A 21513-nucleotide genomic window follows, 5' to 3' on the forward strand; every position below is an offset into this window, starting at 1 on the left:
TGCAGCTATTGTTTTGTTATTCATCATTGAAATGCAGTTTACATACCTTTTGAAACAGAAGGTGTTCTTCCTGTTTATTGGTGCATATGGAAGTAGGCACTGTTCAGGGCACATATCTAGTGCACTAAACATTATGAACCAAGCCGTTGTATCTGATCTTTGTCACCATGATATTCTCTGGCAAAAGTTTGCATACGTCACTGAACTTAGTACGTTTTCATTACCACATTTTCTTCTCTTCTCTTTTTCTTGCAAGATTTCAAGACTTTTAACTGGCTTCAAGGGAAGAAATTAGTATTGAAATGACATTCAGTCATCAGCCACTCCGCATCCAAAAATCACAAAAAGCAATGGAGCCCCACACCACCACCCTCACACATGCGCACATACATGCACATGCAAATACACACACACACACACACACACACACACACACACACACACACATGAGGAAAACAAGATTTGGTTTGATGAATGTACTCTTGATAATTTTAAGGAAGTGTCCTCAAACATCCTTGAAAACACACAGCTTGACACAGCAAAGAATAGTTGTGCTACAATATTGTAAATGAATCAAAACAGGCACCAATTGTTCTTTCAGCAAAATTCATTGTTAAAGTATCAAAAAAGGCAGTCTTGCAGAAAATTGTTTTTTGCATAGTTTTTAAAACTTTTTTCTTTTTTAATTAATGGTTAACCTCTTGACTGCGCTGTTGACGTACGGCGTACGTCATGAAATGTCGCTCACCAATGCTGTATTGACGTGCGCCGTACGTCATGTTACAACGTTCTATGTTTCGAGTCCCGCATTACAGAAAATACAGTCTGCTAACCATTAAATTAGCTCCCCTGAGAGCTCTTTATCTCCTGAGTTCCATAAGCTAAATTTATTCATTGGATTGTCATATTTATGGCGAAAGTTTTGCAAGTTTGTACAAAGCTCAAGTTGTGTTTGCAAAGCCATGGCTGAACGCAGACAAACCCCAACACTTGCACTTGTATTGAAAGAATTCTTTCGCGATGCAAACAGTAGAGATGAAGATTGTGGACTGAATGAGACAGAACTGCGTGAAGTTGATGCCGAAGACGCTGATTTTGACAGTGGAGGGGTGTGGGAGGTGGAGTTGCTTGATGAAACTGAAGACAAGCTCAGCTGATTCAAGATGCAGGTGGGTGTTTATGAGGTTTGTCAGTTTATTATTTGCTTTCTGTTTGTTGTAACAATGAATATGACTGCATTGTGTGTGTTTTGAATGTGTTAGCTGTGGTAAGTGGCTTCGTCAGTCACTGATCAGTGTGTGTGAGTGAGAGTCAGTCACGTGGGTTACTGTGTGTGACCATCACAGCCCAGGGGGGCGTGGCTTGCTGGCTGGCTCATTGTTGATGACAGCGTGTGTCGCTCGCCTGGAGCTTTCTGTGTGTTCGTTCCTGAGTGTGTATTGGTTTGTTGTTGTTGTTATTGTTGTTGTTGTGTGTGTGTGAGTGAGAGAGAGAGAGGGGGGGAAGTGGGGGGGGGGGGGGAAGAGATGATGTTTATAAAACTGAAATCAGAGAATGATATACAGAACTGTATGCCTAAATTACTTTGTAAATTCAACACTTGTAGAAGAATGTGTGTGTGTGTGTGTGTGTGTGTGTGTGTGTGTGATGTGTTGTCATTTTGTTTTGTATGAGAAAGAGAGAATGAAGGGGGTGTGGCATACCATGAACCAGTTTCAGTGTGTGTGTGTTTTGGGGGTGTGGGGTGGGGTAGGTATGTGTGTGTTTGTATTTCAGCTTCTGAAAACAGTCAGAAATAAAATGGTACCATTTCATGATCTTTTTATATGTAAAAAAACAAAAAACAAACCCAAAACCCAACAAACTTAGTCTTTTATGCAATGTGTTTCAGGTATGCAGCATGGTGATGATCATGATGTTCATCCTGGATCATCTGGAGTTGACAACTTGCCACAAACCTACAGCTGAAGGCCAGCAGCAGCAAGACCAAAGGGCAGTAAACAAGCCTCCAGCAATTCTGGATTACAACAAAAACATGGGTGCCATGGACCATCATGACCAACAGCTGCAGCCCTACGATGTCACAAGGAAAACCCTGAAGTGGTATAAATAGCTGTGTGTGCATTTTCTACAAACTGCAGTGCTGAATGCACACATCCTCTACGAAAAAAAGCAGGCAACAGCAGTACACTCCTGGACTTCAGAAGGATGTAATTAGTGTCATGATTTTTGGTGACCAAGACACTGCTAAAGATGACCACGCTGTTTGTCTTGTGTGGACGACACTTCATCCCACCTACCCCACAGAAGGCCTGGCCACAAAGGAGGTGCAGAGTCTGCTGGAAGAAAGGACAAAGAAAGAATGTGGGGTTCTACTGCCCAGACTGCCCCAGAAAACCAGCACTGTGTCTTGAAGACTGTTTCTGCAAGTACCACACACAGCGTTTTTACTGGCGATAGATCCTGGGGGTGAGTACACCCTTTTCATTCTTTGTGTGGACTGTGTTGGAGTCTTATGCACCTGGACACTGTTGCTCAGCCTTGACAGTGTGTGTGGTTGATCACAACAGTCACAAGAAAGACAGGTTGATAACCTGGTTGATATTGTAGCACCTACATGGTGGAATGACAGTCCCAATTTTTTTATTAATGCATTTTATGGAATTTTTCTGTCAGATTGACTCCTTATTTGAACATGTGAGTATCAAAAACAAAATCTTGGTTCATTTTCCTTTCATTTGATATATACTTTTATGCACTTATCTTCAGTACTTTTTGAAATATAAGCAAATTAAAATCATTGGCGTGTTTTTCTTGTTTTTCTGAAAATTTTCTCAGCATAGGCCATAGCAAAACGTACTAGCAGTGAAGGGGTTAAATAAGAGCATGAATTTGGTGTGAGTGTAAACATGAGTGTGTATGTGTGTGCACTTGTGTGCTTGTGCATCTTTGTGAGAGAGTGTGTTTGTGCATGTGTGTGTGTTTGTGTGAATGTGTGTGTGTATGTTTGAGTTTGTGTGTGTGTGTGTGTTGCTCAAAGCAGGAAGCAGCATCATGGCTGAGTTGTCAGAGAGCGGTAAAGGGCGGTGGGATAGGGGTTGTGGGCGTGTCCACAGGAGCCATGTTTGCTTTGACCATGGCCTGGAGGTGTGAGCAGGTCAGTCCTCTTTTGTCTCTCCTGACACTTTGTTTTCAAAGTGAGGAGGAGAGAGAGAGAGAGAGTGTGTGTGTTGTGTGTGTGTATGTGTGTTTGTAGACAAGTCAAAATTTCCTTTTTTGATGGTACATTGAAAGAAAGGGAAGGTGATTTGTTTTTACAAAAATGTTCTCATAGGTAACCTTCTTATATCTTCTTATGATCAATTTATCAATAGTATAGACATAACTGTAAAGGATGAGTGCATGGCTATATGATGTTCTTGCAGTTAGCTAAGCTTGTTGTTCCCTGTCTGGTAAGCTTGTTATCTTATATCAGGTATGTTTGTTATCCCTCATCAGGTAAGCTATCCATCCCAAAATCTAGTTTATTGGCTGCTTAGGTCAGAACACCAGAATACTTATTTGATACTGTATTGTGCTTGCTTCAGCTCCTCATTTGTTTGTCATATTCACTGGGTGTCTACTATAATTTTTGCTCAAGATTGTGTGTATTCTGTTGTTAATAATATTCATGAATCATTGATGGAAAAGATGGGAGGGATCATTTTTTCAGAAATCTGAATATTTTTTCTTTACTACCAGAAAATCCATTTGTACTACAGGTGACAGCAGCAGTGCTCATCAATGGTCCCCCGTTCCTGTGGATATGGGACCTGCGTCAGAAAGATGGAACTCTGATCAAAAAAGGAGTACTGTGAGCTTCTGATCGTCCTGTCTCTTCTCTTTGTGACCTGGTGGCCTAGTGGTTATGCCTCTGCCTAGGAAGCAAGAGAATCTGACCACACAAGATCCCGTCCAACACTCACCACTACTTTTTCTCCCCCTCCGCTAGACCTTTAGTGGTGGTCTGGATCCTGGTCCTTTGGATGAGACAATAAACTGAGGTCCCATGTGTAGCATACACTCAGCTCACATACAAGAACCCATGGCAACAAAAGGGTTGTTCTTGGTAAAATTCTATAGAAAAGTCCACTTTGATTGGAAAAGCAATATCTGACACACTTGCAGGCAGAAAAAAGGGTGATGCTGCAGTGTATGATGTGTTCTCCTCGGGGAGAGAGAAGTCTGCTGTGACAAATAGTAATACGATACAATACGATACGATACAATACAATACAATACAATACAATACAAAAAATCTCTGATATGTATGGCTGCTGTCGGTTTTCTTCTTCGCAGTCGAAGTTGTGCTCCACAATTGTTGTTCATAAATGTGTTGAGGTTTTACTGCCTTTGAAGTTGATGATTGTTAGGTCTGTTATCCTCCTAGGAAAGTTGATGCTCATTAGTGTCATCCTCATAGGAATGTGTCTCTTTATGCCATTGACAGTTTTTTTTATGTCAAGTAATTGAAGAGGAGAGAATGTTATAGAATATAATACAGAATGAAACAATGTAACCATGATGTGTAAATTAATACAATAACATATATCATAGTAATATTTTGATAAATAATTGTTTTCTGGTTACCATGCCTCCCTGCCAGAGACCAATTTGACAGTAATTAAGGGCAAATAAAAAGTGGTCATTCATCTCCATGCTGAATTCAGTGTACTGTAAAATACGATTAGTGGCCTCCCCACTCACAAACAAACAACGCTCCTTTGTAAAGCAGTCCTCCAAAAAGAGCCCAGAGCACACCTAGCTGTGGGTAAGAGCTAGCTACACATTACAGCCAAAAATCCCATGTTGAAATATCCCTGATGGGATTCAAACCCACATCTTCCCAGCTGTTAATTATGTCGGTAACTACTTTGCCATGGTGTCTGGTTTGTTGAATAATTGACTTGACGAGTGATGCTGAGTGGAGGGAGAGAGAGGGGTGTCTTGTCATAAGTGATGACACTGGAAAGACTCTCCATTGATACCTGATAGAAAAACAGTTACACTGGAAAGACTCTCCATTGATACCTGACACTGGAAAGACTCTCCATTGATACCTGACACTGGAAAGACTCTCCATTGATACCTGATAGAAAAACAATGACACTGGAAAGACTCTCCATTGATACCTGATAGAAAAACAATGACACTGGAAAGACTCTCCACTGATACCTGACACTGGAAAGACTCTCCATTGATACCTGATAGAAAAACAATGACACCGGAAAGACTCTCCATTGATACCTGATAGAAAAACAATGACACTGGAAAGACTCTCCACTGATACCTGACACTGGAAAGACTCTCCATTGATACCTGATAGAAAAACAATGACACCGGAAAGACTCTCCATTGATACCTGATAGAAAAACAACGACACTGGAAAGACTCTCCACTGATACCTGACACTGGAAAGACTCTCCATTGATACCTGATAGAAAAACAATGACACCGGAAAGACTCTCCATTGATACCTGATAGAAAAACAATGACACTGGAAAGACTCTCCACTGATACCTGACACTGGAAAGACTCTCCACTGATACCTGATAGAAAAACAATGACACTGGAAAGACTCTGCATTGATACCTGATAGAAAAACAATGACACTGGAAAGACTCTCCATTGATACCTGGTAGAAAAACAATGACACTGGAAAGACTCTGCATTGATACCTGATAGAAAAACAATGACACTGGAAAGACTCTCCATTGATACCTGATAGAAAAACAATGACACTGGAAAGACTCTCCATTGATACCTGATAGAAAAACAATGACACTGGAAAGACTCTGCATTGATACCTGATAGAAAAACAATGACACTGGAAAGACTCTCCATTGATACCTGGTAGAAAAACAATGACACTGGAAAGACTCTCCATTCATACCTGATAGAAAAAGTTACACTGGAAAGACTCTCCATTGATACCTCATAGACAAACAATGTCAGAAATGTGTGTGTAGTAATATACCTGTGGTATTTGCGTTGCAGTTGCTGTTGTAATTTCTGCTTGTTTCGCTTGCTTGCATGAGCCATGCTTGCTTATATAAACACATGAATTTGAATGAGTTTGCTGATATTTATATTCTGCATCTTGCACCTTCCTGCATAGCAAGACAAGTGTCTTATAAGGTCAAAATTCCCAAACAAAGGAAGATTTCACAACACTACAGTACCTGTTAACATGGGGAAAATATTCTATTTTGTTACTTTTTTCTGATTTCTTTGATTTGTAACAATAGAAGGAATTCTGACTTGAAGACGGTTTCCTCTTCTAGCTTTGGTTTTCCGTTGTTGTTTTTTTCTTTCTTTTTTTTTGCTCTGTATTGTGTGTGTGTGTGTGTGTGTGTGAGGCACTTTAATTACTGTCAACTGTTGCAGAATGGACCCAAGTCAAGCAAAGTTTACAAAAGAAGGACTGAATGTACTGCACTGTTATTCTTACAGTACCAAAGACTTTATCCCTGTAAGTTTATAAATGAAGTAATCAGTGAAATAATTATGTATGCTTCAAACCCCCCAAATCCCTTCTCTCCACCCCCAGCCTCCACCCCACGCACACACCACTCTCTCTCTCTCTCTCTCTCTCTCTGTCTGTCTCTCAGCCGTTGGGCTGTTGCACCTGTCTTGGTCCAGTTTGTTGTGTGTGGGCAACATGTCAGGTGAGTCATGAGTTATGACAGTAATGGTCTCTGTGGTTGATGAATTTTTCACACTGCCATTGGATTTCAGATAGGGCTAATTTGTAGATAATTTAGATAGCTGTCTTAAAAGATGGATTTTGTTTTGATGTAAACTTTTGGTTCAAAGTAAAGTGTAGGAAGATACATTACAGAAATTGTGGTTTCTGTAAGGAAAGTGTAGGGATGGGCTGCTGTTGAAACTTTCAGGGGGTGTGTCTATATGTCCATGGCAACAGGGAAAATGTATCCATTGACAAAAGGAGCTCATGTATGCTGCAGGCATGGGAAAGCTCACCACACATCCTGATTCTGACGTCTGATGACGACAAGCAGGTTGACCCAAAAATGTCCAACGCCTACCAGAGCGCATACCCCAAGAATAAGCGCCATCTGTTGGAGGTGGTTCACTATCCAGGAGCAGGTCATTTACTAGAGCCCCCCTACACCCCGCACTGCAGATCTTGTGTCAACCCTTATCTTGGTGAGTTAGTGGTTACTGTATGTAGGGATTCTTTAATAGTAGTCCTTGTAATTTCTTTTTAGCAAAAATACTATAAAAAGAGAAATGGGAGGTGTGTATTGTGTGTGCATTTGTGTGTTTGTGAGAGTGTATAAAGTGTGCAATATCTATGTCCTGTTTGTGAGTGTGTATAGAGTGTGCAATATCTATGTCCTCTGCCATCACCAGAATGCCCACCTGTACTGTTTGCTCCTCCTTCACACCATAAATGCAAACATTCCATGCTGCTCCTCCTTCACACCATAAATGCAAACATTCCATGCTGCTCCTTCACACCATAAATACAAACATTCCATGCTGCTCCTCCTTCACACCATAAATACAAACATTCCATGCTGCTCCTCCTTCACACCATAAATGCAAACATTCCATGCTGCTCCTCCTTCACACCATAAATGCAAACATTCCATGCTGCTCCTCCTTCACACCATAAATGCAAACATTCCATGCTGCTCCTCCTTCACACCATAAATACAAACATTCCATGCTGCTCCTCCTTCACACCATAAATACAAACATTCCATGCTGCTCCTTCACACCATAAATACAAACATTCCATGCTGCTCCTCCTTCACACCATAAATGCAAACATTCCATGCTGCTCCTCCTTCACACCATAAATACAAACATTCCATGCTGCTCCTTCACACCATAAATACAAACATTCCATGCTGCTCCTCCTTCACACCATAAATGCAAACATTCCATGCTGCTCCTCCTTCACACCATAAATACAAACATTCCATGCTGCTCCTCCTTCACACCATAAATACAAACATTCCATGCTGCTCCTCCTTCAAACCATAAATGCAAACATTCCATGCTGCTCCTCCTTCACACCATAAATGCAAACATTCCATGCTGCTCCTCCTTCACACCATAAATGCAAACATTCCATGCTGCTCCTCCTTCACACCATAAATACAAACATTCCATGCTGCTCCTCCTTCACACCATAAATGCAAACATTCCATGCTGCTCCTCCTTCACACCATAAATGCAAACATTCCATGGTGCTCCTCCTTCACACCATAAATACAAACATTCCATGCTGCTCCTTCACACCATAAATACAAACATTCCATGCTGCTCCTTCACACCATAAATACAAACATTCCATGCTGCTCCTTCACATCATAAATGCAAACATTCCATGCTGCTCCTCCTTCACACCATAAATGCAAACATTCCATGCTGCTCCTCCTTCACACCATAAATACAAACATTCCATGCTGCTCCTCCTTCACACCATAAATACAAACATTCCATGCTGCTCCTCCTTCACACCATAAATACAAACATTCCATGCTGCTCCTTCACACCATAAATACAAACATTCCATGTTGCTCCTTCACATCATAAATGCAAACATTCCATGCTGCTCCTCCTTCACACCATAAATGCAAACATTCCATGCTGCTCCTCCTTCACACCATAAATGCAAACATTCCATGCTGCTCCTCCTTCACACCATAAATGCAAACATTCCATGCTGCTCCTCCTTCACACCATAAATGCAAACATTCCATGCTGCTCCTCCTTCACACCATAAATGCAAACATTCCATGCTGCTCCTTCACATCATAAATGCAAACATTCCATGCTGCTCCTCCTTCACACCATAAATGCAAACATTCCATGCTGCTCCTCCTTCACACCATAAATGCAAACATTCCATGCTGCTCCTCCTTCACACCATAAATGCAAACATTCCATGCTGCTCCTCCTTCACACCATAAATGCAAACATTCCATGCTGCTCCTCCTTCACACCATAAATGCAAACATTCCATGCTGCTCCTCCTTCACACCATAAATGCAAACATTCCATGCTGCTCCTCCTTCACACCATAAATGCAAACATTCCATGCTGCTCCTCCTTCACACCATAAATACAAACATTCCATGCTGCTCCTTCACACCATAAATACAAACATTCCATGCTGCTCCTCCTTCACACCATAAATACAAACATTCCATGCTGCTCCATGTCATTTTGCATCAGTCTGTGCTTGTCCATTTCCTTCTTTGGCTGATGAAGGTGGCTGTAGAGGCTTCATCTTTGTCTTTAAAGTGTTTTTCATTTCACCGTTAATCTTACCATTGTTTGTCTTCAGTTTGAACACTTCACCTTTTAATTTATCAGTTTGTTCCACTAAGTGTTTAGGAAGAAGGTGGCAGAATGATGAAGATGTTAATCTGTCAATACAGTGTCAATACAGTGTCTGTGAGGACCTGAGTTGGAATCCTGGTCTCACCCTTTCTCCCCAGTTTGACTGAAAAATGAAAATGTGTGTCTAGTCATGCCAATGAAATGACAAACCAAGGTCCCATCTGCAGCACACACTTGTCGCAGTGAAAAAGAACCCATGGCAACACAAATATTGTCCTCTGGCAAAATTCTGTACATGAAATCCACTCTGATAGATAGGCAAACATAGACGTGTGCACAAAGGACTGACTGGCACATTGGGTTATGTTGCTGTCAGTCATCTGTCCAGCAGATGTAGTGAAGTATATATGGATTTGTATGAACGCAGTGACATATCCTTGAGAAATGAAAACTGAAACTAAGTTTGCAGTAAGGTTATCCATATCCACACGAATTTGCTTCGTGTCATCCACAGCAAGAAGTATTACTTTTAGCTTTTTTCACTCTTTTAGTTTATCTTGGGAAGACATAAATTATTGGAATCTTTATCTAAATCACCTGCATTCACTTGTTTTTGCTTTTTCTTCTCCTGTTTTTTTCTCTTGATTCTCTTGGATTTTCTGTTGTTTCTTTTGAATGTGTCATTCACTGAGGATGGATTAGTGTGAACAGTATATTATTTGGAACATGTCACAATACAACACAGTTAAAGATGAACACAGCAACAAGAAAATCATATACGAAGTCCTGTCTTGCCCCTGAAGATGTATTCAAAGGTTTACTTTTTCCTCCTGTTTTTGTAAAGTACTTATACACTGAAGTACTCATGATGTTTTACTGTACGCCATTGCATACTTTTTTTTTCTTTAGACCATTGTCAAGGACCAGGAATCCACGTAGAAAAACAATATACTTCATATCATGCTGAAGACATAACACTCCTCGCTGGCATAGGGGTGAAAATGGAATGATGTGGAGTGATGGCCTAGAGGTAACGCATCCGCCTAGGAAGAGAGAGAATCTGAGCGCACTGGTTCGAATTATGGCTCAGCCACCGATATTTTCTCCCCCTCCACTAGACCTTGAGTAGTGGTCTGGACGCTAGTCATTCGGATGAGACGATAAACCAAGGTCCCATATGCAGCATGCATGTTGTTCCTGCTAAAATTCTGTAGAAAAATCCACTTCAATAGGAAAAACAAATAAAACTGCATGCAGAAAAAATACAAAAAAATTGGGTGGCGCTGTAGTGTAGCGACGCGCTCTCCCTGGGGAGAGCAGCCCAAATTTCACACAGAGAAATCTGTTGTGATAAAAAGAAATACAAATACAAATACAACAAATACAAATACAAAATATTCTTACTGAATACAGTTCATACTTGTAGAAAAAAATGCTGGTTTGGAGAGCACAGAGAAACAAGTCCACTCTCTCCCATGGATAATAATTAAGTCTACATTTCAGTAAAATATGTTTCATAAGTATACATTGGAATATATCATATAATGTAAATTAATTAATGGAATGATTTGTTCTGCTGATCACAGTTGATATTGATCAGTGACACTGGCCAGACTTGTTTCTAGAACTGATCACACAGACTGGTCAGTGGGTACTGCCATTCAGTGAGATTTGTGAAAATGGATCCTTCGTTTTCCTGTGACAGGGGAGGACTTGATGTGGGGCGGTACCCCCTCAGACCATGCAGCTGCCCAGGAAGACTCCTGGAGCCGGATACAGTCTTTTCTCAGGACGCATCTCTCTTGAAACTGATGACTGTTCTGCACGCACACACACGCTCACCCACACACATAACCACACCCAACCACCCACACACCCACTCACACACTCCCCCCCACCCACCACCCACACCTGCCCCCCTCCCCACACACACACACACGTGTGCGCGCGCGTGTACACGCACACACACACACATAGAAACACACACATACACACACACACACACACACACGCACTCAAGCACACACACACACACACACACACACACACACACACAGAGTACAGGGTAGCCCAGACTTACCCCCTTCCTTTACTTTTACCTTGTTGTAGGGTAAAGAGCTTCGATACAGCCAATTACAAGTAAACTGAAAGAGACAGATAAGGTCAGTAAGTCTAGCCCAGAATTATTTTTTCAGTATCTTAATTAAACTCCTAGAAACAAGTAATTTTCTGGTGGTATAATTTTTTTAATGATTGTATCGATGATGGTGGCGATGATTGGGTTGTTGACTATAGTGGTAAAAGTGATTATGTTGAAGACACTGTGGATAATGGTAGGAATGAATGTTTTGAAACTGTGTTGATGAATGTGTTGATGGTCTTGATTTGATAACCACTGTATTGGCAGTGGTGTTGAGGATTGTGGAAGTGATTGTGTTGATGGCAGTGTTGATGATGGTGATGATTGTGACGAGGGCAGTACTGAGGATTGTGATAAGGAATGTTTTAACGCTAGTTTTGATGATTATGTTGATGGCAGTGTTGATGATGCTGATGAATGTATTACCTGTGTGGTTGAGGAGTGTGACAATGGTTGTGGTGTTGATGATTATGTTGATGGCTATGTTCATGATTATCGGACTGATTGTGAATTTGATGTTGGCAGGGTTGAAGACTGTGTCGATGGTGATGCTGACGAGTGTAAGATTATATAGACAACTGTATTGAAGGATGTGCCCATGATTGTTGGAATATTTGTGTTGTTGGTTGTGTTGAGGGTTGTGGAAATGACGATGGCAGTGTTGGTGACTTTTTTATGGTAGTATTGATGATTCCGATTCTGATTGTTTTGATGGCAGTGATGATAATAAAGATAACATGAATGTTGATGGCAGTACTTACAGTTGTGGGAATGAGTGTGTGTATGCTAGTGATAATGATTGTTATGACTGCAATGTTGATGGTTGAAATGAAGATAATTCTAAAGATTATACACTATCGGGCAGTTCTTAATCTTACTGATGATGCTGTTTACTGTCATGGTTGCCATGACAACAATGATGAATTTGATAAAAATAAGGATGACAATTTTACTGATGGTGATGTAGATGAGTATCACTGGAGGGACAACGATGACATAGATGATGATGATAGTGATGACAATGGTAACGATGACTGGGATGATGGCAGTGACGATAGTGATCATACAGATGGAGGTGTTGACAGAGATGATGATGAGGATGATGAAATGAAGGAGTACATGAGGGGTGATATCTTGATAACAATGAAGAAGACACTTTTAGTTCGCTGAATAGTATGTGTAGTACCATTGCATCTTTGTCTTGTTTAGTTTTGAATATGAATTTTTGTAAAATCTTAATTATTGTATCCAGACTTTCAGGAATTTATCAGTGGTTACGACATAATGTGTTTCACAGATAGTAAATTAGCTGATACTGATAGTCTGCAGGTTAACAGTTATACAGCATTTTTGTTCAGTATGTTACTTTATACGAAGAAAAGAGTTTTAAGTGTAGAATTCATCTTTGTTGTGTGTGATAAATGCCATATTGTGAATCACAGCCTCTTCCAACATGCTCTTTTATATTATTTTTTTAATGGACAGAGTTATATTTGGTGCAAAGGTTCTACTTTGCACTGTAAACTTCAAACCTGAGAGATCACCTTATTTTCACAGGAATACTTATGTTGAGTTAGAAGCCTCCATTGCTCAGCTAGCTATTGATAACGTTTGTTTGATGGGCAACTTTATTACCAGGACAAGGCAGCTAAATGAGATTCTTGTTATCAACTACCGCATTGATAATGGTGGGGACTTAGATGATATCAGCCTACCAGACAGAACTTCTGAAGGCAAATAAATAACATGGGTCATAATCTATTTGGCCTATGCAGAACTTGACAGTTGGTTATTGTGAACGGTTGGATTGGGACTGATGCCGGGGTGGATGAAGTGACGTGCACGACTGTGTCAGGGGTGGATTATATGATTGTTTCACAGACTATGTTGGAAATTGTGAAAGAAGTTTATGTGGTGGATTTTAATGTTTTGTTTTCTGACAGCCATTTCCCAGTTACATTGAAACTTACGATGCCTGACATCTTATACAATAAACTTAATGCTGTTGATGGCACTCTTGACAATAATGATAGGGTGTTGAGTACAGCAGGCCATTTACGTAAAATGGTTGAACAGTGTAAAAGATGACGTCACTGAACAATTTGATGGCATTGAAGTTAATGACAAAGTCTCTGAATTACATTTACTATATGGATATCCTGGCTTTGTTCCAGAAGGCGCAATAAACTCTGTTGTAAGTAAAGTGAATGTAGTCCTGTTAGATAATGCTAAGAAATTGGATATGATCAAAGAGAAACAGAGGGCAAACAAAAACTATGAACCGAAGCTACCTACACAACCTTGGTTTAATGATGAATGTGAGTTTAAGAGAAATTGTTTTAACAGAGCCAAATGTAGAACAAAACAAAAAAAGAGACAATAACGTTTTCTTGAATGCGGAAAGTAAATGAGCAGCAAAGGATTAGAAAAGATGTATGAAAAAGCAGTTAGATAATTATGATCTATATTTAGCTACAAAACTCTGTGTAATGCAGTTGAAAGATCCAAAAACGTACTGGAGTTTGTTAAATAGGAATAAGAGGAAAACTAAGATAAGATCGCCCGACTGTAAAATACTGTATGATATATTTAGAAACATGAATTTGGAGGGCTGTGGTAACGATGCGACTGATTGTGCCTAAGAAGAAAGTCTGCAGGAAAATCCTGTTCTCAATGATTTAATATCAAAAGGTGAAGTTATTTAGTGCATTTTGAAGTTAAAAAACAATCAGGCAAGTGGGTTGGATAATGTTAAAAATGAATTTCTTAAAGCCACAAATAATGATAAGATGGTGAATATATACGTTAGATAATTTAATCTTGTGTTGTTGACTGGCAAGGTTCCATCTGACTGGACTGAAGGGGCGTAAGGCCAATTTTAAAAAAACAAAGAATCATCTGATAACCCAAATAACTATCGTGTGATCACAATGTTGTCTTGTTTTGGTAAGTTGTTTACAAGCCTTCTGAATGAGCATCTGAAACTATATATTGGATGTTCAGGAATACTGGGACAGGAACAAGCTGGATTTGGAAGTGATTTTTCAATGTTAGACCATGTGTTTTCTTTATATGGTATTGTTGATGTTTTGTTATTTACAAAAAAGAAGGTTATATTGTGCCTTTTCAGACTGTGGCAAAAACTACTAAGTTGTGGTATAAATGGTAAAATATTACAAGTAATTATAAACATGTATGGTCATGCTAAATCATGTTATGGGCCAATGATGAAATGTCCAAGTTTATCAGTTCAAATGTTGGAGTGAGACAAGGAGAAAATCTTTCCCCAATAATGTTTGCATTATTTTCAAATGACATGAAGTCTCATTTATAAGGTGATCTAGATGGATTGACAACTGTTGCTGTTGTGGTTAAGAGGATGAATATGAGCAAACAGGATCGTAATTTCTTTTTGAAACTGTTTGTTCTGCTTTATGCAAATGACCCAGTAATCTGTTCAGAGACAGCTACAGGTTTGCAGAATGGTCTGACAGCAGTGAGGCAGTACTGTCAAAAATGGAAGTTAATTCTGAAGACCAAAAAGTATAAAGTTATAATCTTCTCTTGGGGCAAAGTTTTAGTATTCCGTGATTTTTATATTGGCAAGGACAAAATTGAGGTTGTAAATAGATTTCAATACTTGGGACTGGAACTAAATTACAATAATAAAATGCATGTAGCACACCATGTTTTATATGACCGTGCTTCGAGAGCAGTGTTTGCACTTTAGAAGAGAAGTAACTAATTGAAGCTTCCTATTGATTTTATCATTGAATTATTTGACAAAACATTCTCCCAGTACTTGCATGTGGTTCTGAAATTTGGGGTTTTATATATCTGATATAATGGTAAAATTGCAATTGTAAGTTTATTTTTACAAACTAGTTCTCAGCTGGTCTTTCAATCTGAGGGTCCCGGGTTTGAATCTCGGTAACGCCACCTGGTGGGTAAATGGTGGAGATTTTTCCAATCTCCTAGGTCAACATATGTGCAGACCTGTTTGTGCCTGAACCCCCTTCATGTGTATATGCAAGCAGAAGATCAAATACACTCATAGATCCTGTAAACCATGTCAGCATTCGGTGGGTTATGGAAAAAAACATACCCAGCATGCACCCCCCCTCCCGAAAACAGAGTATGGCTGCCTACATGGCGGGGTAAAAACAGTCATACACTAAAAAGCCCACTCGTGTATATATGAGTGAACGTAGGAGTTGTAGCCCACAAATGAAGAAGAAGAAGAAGAATATATCAGTGTGTATGTATGTGCATGTGTCAGTGCACGCGTGCATGTGTGTTATGCAAACACTTCTCTGTTTTTCCATTTCAGATTTCTGGTTCAACAAAGAGAACATAATGGCAAAAAACAACAACAATAACAACACTGTTAGATGAGGATTAAGTGGAATGTATAATAGGTATATATAGTATCATCATACAAAACAGTTATGAGATGATGTGATCAGTTCAGTAGTTAAACAGACGAAACAATAGGTTGTTCATCCCACTTTCCAGTGACTTTTCTGTAAAGCCTCTGATTCCATTTCTAGTGCCAGTCTTTCAAAACGGATGGGTGTATGTTTGAATAACAGGAGTTCAAGCCTGTTAACTTACTTGCATTAGAAGTTCAGCACTTTATCATCTGTTGGATAAAAGCTTATTGCCCATTGAAAGAACAATCAATGGCGTACTTGTGGTGTAGCCTATGTACCCTGACATAGTTTTAATGCTCTGTGTAAAAATGACGAGAGAGAGAGAGGGAACGAGAGAGAGAGGGCAGGCAGGGAGAGTGCACAAAAAACAGAGCCAGAAGTGTACGGGTGGACTGACGCTACCCGACTGCATGAGCTTCCATTTGACACGGATAGTAATATAGTCATCTATTTATAACTCCCTGACCTCATGATCAAAACGTAACAGCTTATTTATAACTCCCTGGCAGTTCCCACCTCAGGCGGGGCTCAGCCGACTTCACCCTCACGCCCAGGTTTTGGGGGGTTTGTTGTTGTTTGCCCAGTTGAGCGTTTTGCTGTTGGCCAAGGTCGCCTATTTTGGGTCATTGGATTCATTCACAGAACTCGCGTGTTGTTTCCACCCCCCAACCCCAACCACCTACCCCCCCCCCCCCCCCCCCCCCCCCCAAAAAAAACCGTGTTCATTCCGTTCTGGTGACGATCGGCACGATTCTGCCTGGAATGGTTTATTGTCATTTAAACTGGGGATGTTTGCATCATCATGTGTGTGTGTGTGTTGGAAAGAGGAGACACATGTGGTCGGCATATTTCTGTGAGACTGAGACGTACCCCCCTATCATTCATCCGTCCCCTCCCCCTCCAGCTCCCTTTCCCCACCACACACACACACACACACACACACACACGTACGGCACACACACACACACACACACACACACACACACACACACTGACACACATACACACACGGCACACACACACAGCATACACACACACACACACGTACGGCACACACACACACACACTGACACATACACACACGGCACACACACACACACACACAGCATACACACACACACACACACACACACACACACCTGCCCCTAAAGTTCCTGGTCCCCGGCTCGAGCAGTCACACCGATGGATGATCGAGGCACACAGACCTCCCTGGTGACGTGAAACTGACACGGTGTTGGCGGGGAAACCCCAACCACTCCAAACACCCGTTTTTAGCGACGTGACGCCACCCGGGTTAGTCTTAACCTCTTTTCCCAGGACGACAGCCGGCTCGACTGTCAGGTCCTGATATCGTGGTTAAGAGGGGTAGGAGTGGCAATGATGTACAATGCTCTTTTGGCTGACGGATCTGTCTGTGAGTGTCTCCATATCTCTAACTCTGTCTCTGTCTCTGTCTGTCTCTCTCTCTCTCTCTCTCTCTCTCTCTCTCTCTCTCTCTCTCTCTTTAATCTTGTTTTTTTCTCATGTATGCCTATTTCGATTAACACCATGCTTTGATTTTTTATTAAGTATTGTACAGTGTTGACCATGTTCAGGGCGGGGACTGGATGTAATAAAGCACATCGGTGCTTATCCATTGTCCCCGCAATAAAGGATGTTTTTTTCCCTCTTTTCTCATATTTACTTGTTAAATACATCTTCAAGTTCATTCGCCTCAGCCTCCCCCTCCCCTCCTTCTCCGGCCCCTCTACCACACTGACTCTCTCTCTCTCTCTCTCTCTCTCTCACACACACACACACACACACACACACTGAAAATCATTATTGCACTGGAGTTCATTTCTATTTTTCGGTGTCAGCAGCGTTCAAGATAAATGGATTCAAAGCTCTTTTTGTTTCTGACATATCTTTGAATGTACGGTACCTGTCTTCAAGAAGGGAGAATTAAGTTCCTATTGATTTGTAAGAACATGAGTTTCATCTCTGACATACAATATTTCTTCCCTTAGTATTGCACACTCAGACCCCTCTCTCTTTCACCCGCAATCTTTCCACCTACATCCACCAGTTTTTCAAGAACATACCTGCACTTCACATTCAAACCACAGTGCCAGCACATAAAGGAAAAAGTCAAAACAGATCTGGGGAAAAAGAAAGGCCGGTGACAGTAACTTACGTAAACAGTGCAGCCTGGTTTGACAATTCCTAAATGTTGTCTTCAATGTGAGGCTGTTAATTCAGCCTATTGCCTGACACTGCTCCTGATTGTATTTTTACCTGTGTAACACGCTCAACTTGAATGTCTTCGATGAAAAGAGATGAGACAGTTAGGCTTAATATGTATTTTATCAGTTTTGGTTTTGGTAATTTCTTGAATCTATTAATATAATAATGACCACGCCAGTCTATGAATCTTTCAGCTTCCTCAAAATATATTGAATCGGTTTGGCAAGTCTTCAAAGCTGATTCATCAGAGTATTTGATTGCAGATCCATGCAGTTACTTCCGTTACAGTGTTTAGCAACCAACTGGAGATGAAACAGTGCCTTGGGGTGCGCCAGCTGAAATGGTCGTGGAAGCTGAAACAGCTGTTTGGTTTTTGACATGCTGGGTCTGTTTAGATAATAAAAAAAACTCAACTATCTGGAAAACGAGCATGTTTTATCATTTATGTTGTTTTTCCGCTATCATTTGCGGTTGTATTCCTACTGTTTTCATCTGATTAAAAAGGTTGACGCAAAATCAGTGAAAAGCCACGTGTGCGAAAGAGGAGGGCTTTTCAGTGTCTGAACGGGCATGATGGAGAAGTGTTACTGTGTGTCATCATCAGTTCATCTGTTCTGCTTGTACGAAATGGGTCAAGATGTTGCATGTCGCTTACTAAGAAGTGAACGGAGAACAATTCTTTAAAAATATTTCATTACAATGGAGGTAACAGCAATTAGTCGAGTGTGTGTGTGTGTGTATGTGTGTGTGCGTGTGTCGAGTGTGCATACGTGCGTGTGAGTGTGTGTGGGCGTACATACGTGCGTGCAAGTGTCTGTGTGTGCGTGCATGTGTATGTGTGTGTGCGTGTATGCGTACGTACATATGTGCGTGTGAGTTTTTGTGGGCGTACATACGTGTGCGCGAGAGTTTGTCGTGTGCGTATGCGTGTGTGTGTGTGTGTGTTTCCCTGAAATGCGCCATGCGTCATTGTGTGCCGGCTTTTGTGTACTGTCATGTATTGATGTCGCAATTAAGTAAATAGGCTAGACGTTGCTCAACACTGTGCACGCTGAGGCAGGCATGACGCACACATGAACTTTAAAAAGCCTGGGCGTGAGATCGACATTGTCCCCTACCAGTCAGTGCCAGCATGTGAGGCCTGTTTGTGTGCCAGACCATAACGTGATGAAGTCACGACACTCTGCAGTCCTACTCACTTCACGTGTACTTGTGTGGGTCACGGGAAGGCAGCAGACTGAAACATGACTGAAGTGGGCAGTGGAGGTCTGTGGAGGCGTGGTGGACGGACACGCCCATCTGACCATTCCATCACGACTCTGTACAGATTAAAAGCTAGTGGGGTTATTCTCTCTCTCTCTCTCTCCCTCTCTCTCTCTCTCTCTCTCTCTCACACACACACACACACACACGCACGCACGCCGGCACACCCACACACCACAACAAACAAACACACACAAACAAACAAAAACACACACACACAGACACACACACACACTACTCCTACAGAAGTGGGACGGGGAGGATGAAATAGAAGGGACAGAGAGAGAGAGAGAGAGAGAGACCCTCAGTGACTGGAAAGGAGCAAAATGCCGTAAATAAAGGGGTAAAGGGACCAACATCATCAACACAAAACCTCATTACTTCACTAAAAGGAAGGAAAACAAAGATTTTATACCATTAAACAAATAACATTTCTTTAATCTTTTACATGGATCATGTAGTTTCTTCTTCTCTCTCAGGTTTTCATGGCGTAGTAACCAAACAACTTTGACACTGAATTTGACAGTCAGACAATGACAATGAACTTGTTCCTTCATTTTATGAAAATAACGCTGTTTGTGTCTGCTCATGTATGTTTCTGAATACTTTTCAGTAAGCATGATTTTTCTATGCGCCTTTTATGCGAGTTTATTTCACATACACCTGGCAGCCTAGATTTAACAAAGACCTGGTACAGAATTCAACAATTGCAATGTCTGAAAGACATTTTTTGTCAATCTTTTTTTGTCAAAATTAATGGTTAAAGGAAAGAAAATAGCACTTAATATTGTTGGAAAAAATTCTGCATACAGGAGCAAGAAGGTCTTGTAGATAATCTTCATCAAATTTGGTGCAATGATTGGTCATGATGAGAACAAAATCTGTGCAAATCATAAAGTCAGAGGTCAAAGGTCAAGTCAAGGTCATAGCATGGCATACCAGAAAAATATGTAGTGATTTATTTTGGCCTGAACATGTCTAGTAATTTCATAGTTCAAAGGTCAAGGTCACACCAAATGTGTTTCTTTTCCCCCAACATGCTCTGATTTACAGTGTTCTTTGGATTAAGTGGTTATCGCAAGTGAGTCTAAAAGGTGTTGGATTAAGTGCATAGTTATCACAAATGAGTCTTAAAGGCCTTGCCTCTTTTGTATGATTTCTGCAACCCTGCTTTTCACTCTGCCTGCCTGCAATTTCTTCCAATACAACATCAAAATTCACTTTTATAAAGTGAATCCCAGATATTTGTAACTTTCACCAACACACACAAAAAAACATATATCACTCTTCCTTCATAAAACCATTTTCTTTTGCTTTTGTCAAATGTCTTCCTTTATATATATATATATATATATATATATATATATATATATATATAAAGAAAAAAAGCAACATCTATAATCAGAGAGAGGTGTAGTAGTTGAGAATCCATAGGCACATATGAGTGAGCGTGCATTTATGCATGTGCATGCACACAGACACACAAACACACTGCTCTCTTTAGTTATTTTCTTTATTGTATAGCCAATGTTTGTACATTCTGTCAGACCAATAGCAGAAGATTGAAAGAGAAGATAAATAATGCAGCACGATAATAAAAACACAGACACTGTCAGATATTGATACAATATTAAATATTCATATCAGAATGCAATGGAAAAAGAGAAGAATGGTCAGGAAATGTGTGCATGTTTATGTGTGCGAGCATGCATATGCATGTATGTGTGTGTGTATGTGTGCGCGCGTGTGTGTGTGCGCGTGCGCACGCGCGCACGTGCGTGCGTGCGTGTGTGTGTGTGTGTGTGTACTACTGATCATACCACTCATTTGAAGTTTATCATTGTGTCAGGGCTTAAATTGTTTCCCTCTCTCTCGCTCTCTCTCTCATACACACACAAACACACACACACAGATTGACTAGCAGTGGGAGAAATGAGAGACAGAAAGCAATACAGAAGAGAGAGGTCTTCAATCAGGCCACGTCAATAAACGTGTGGTAGACAAGATGTTATTCCTTGTAAAGATCGGACTCCCAGAGACAGACAGATGGACAGACGGAAGAGCATTCCAGTGATGTATTATTCCCAGACA

General features: G+C 40.7%; 1 protein-coding gene across 2 annotated transcripts; it reads left to right on the forward strand.

Moving 5' to 3' along the window:
* Positions 1-1645: 1645 nt before the first annotated feature.
* LOC143296412 (bile acid-CoA:amino acid N-acyltransferase-like) lies at positions 1646-12248 on the forward strand. 2 transcript variants are annotated; one of them, XM_076608309.1, is made up of 5 exons: positions 1646-3157; positions 3762-3848; positions 6427-6511; positions 7008-7209; positions 11066-12248. In XM_076608309.1, the coding sequence occupies exons 3-5, from the start codon at positions 6428-6430 to the stop codon at positions 11164-11166; spliced, it is 387 nt and encodes a 128-aa protein (XP_076464424.1). In that variant the 5' UTR covers positions 1646-3157; positions 3762-3848; position 6427; the 3' UTR covers positions 11167-12248. The 2 variants fall into 2 exon arrangements, with proteins under 2 accessions (XP_076464424.1, XP_076464423.1); XM_076608308.1 differs by having other exon boundaries at positions 1647-3157; positions 3762-3853.
* Positions 12249-21513: the final 9265 nt, after the last annotated feature.

Source organism: Babylonia areolata, chromosome 21 (assembly GCF_041734735.1).
Source record: "Babylonia areolata isolate BAREFJ2019XMU chromosome 21, ASM4173473v1, whole genome shotgun sequence".
Lineage (NCBI taxonomy): Eukaryota > Metazoa > Mollusca > Gastropoda > Neogastropoda > Buccinidae > Babylonia > Babylonia areolata.

Excerpts from the sequence above, each read along its gene's own strand:
- LOC143296412 (XM_076608308.1), top strand. The coding sequence starts at position 2,972 with ATGTGTGTGTGTTTGTGTGAATGTGTGTGTGTATGTTTGAGTTTGTGT. Across the intron at positions 3,158-3,761 it reads TGGCCTGGAGGTGTGAGCAG|GTGACAGCAGCAGTGCTCAT; the intron begins GTCAGTCCTCTT and ends TTTGTACTACAG. Across the intron at positions 6,512-7,007 it reads GTACCAAAGACTTTATCCCT|GCATGGGAAAGCTCACCACA; the intron begins GTAAGTTTATAA and ends TGTATGCTGCAG.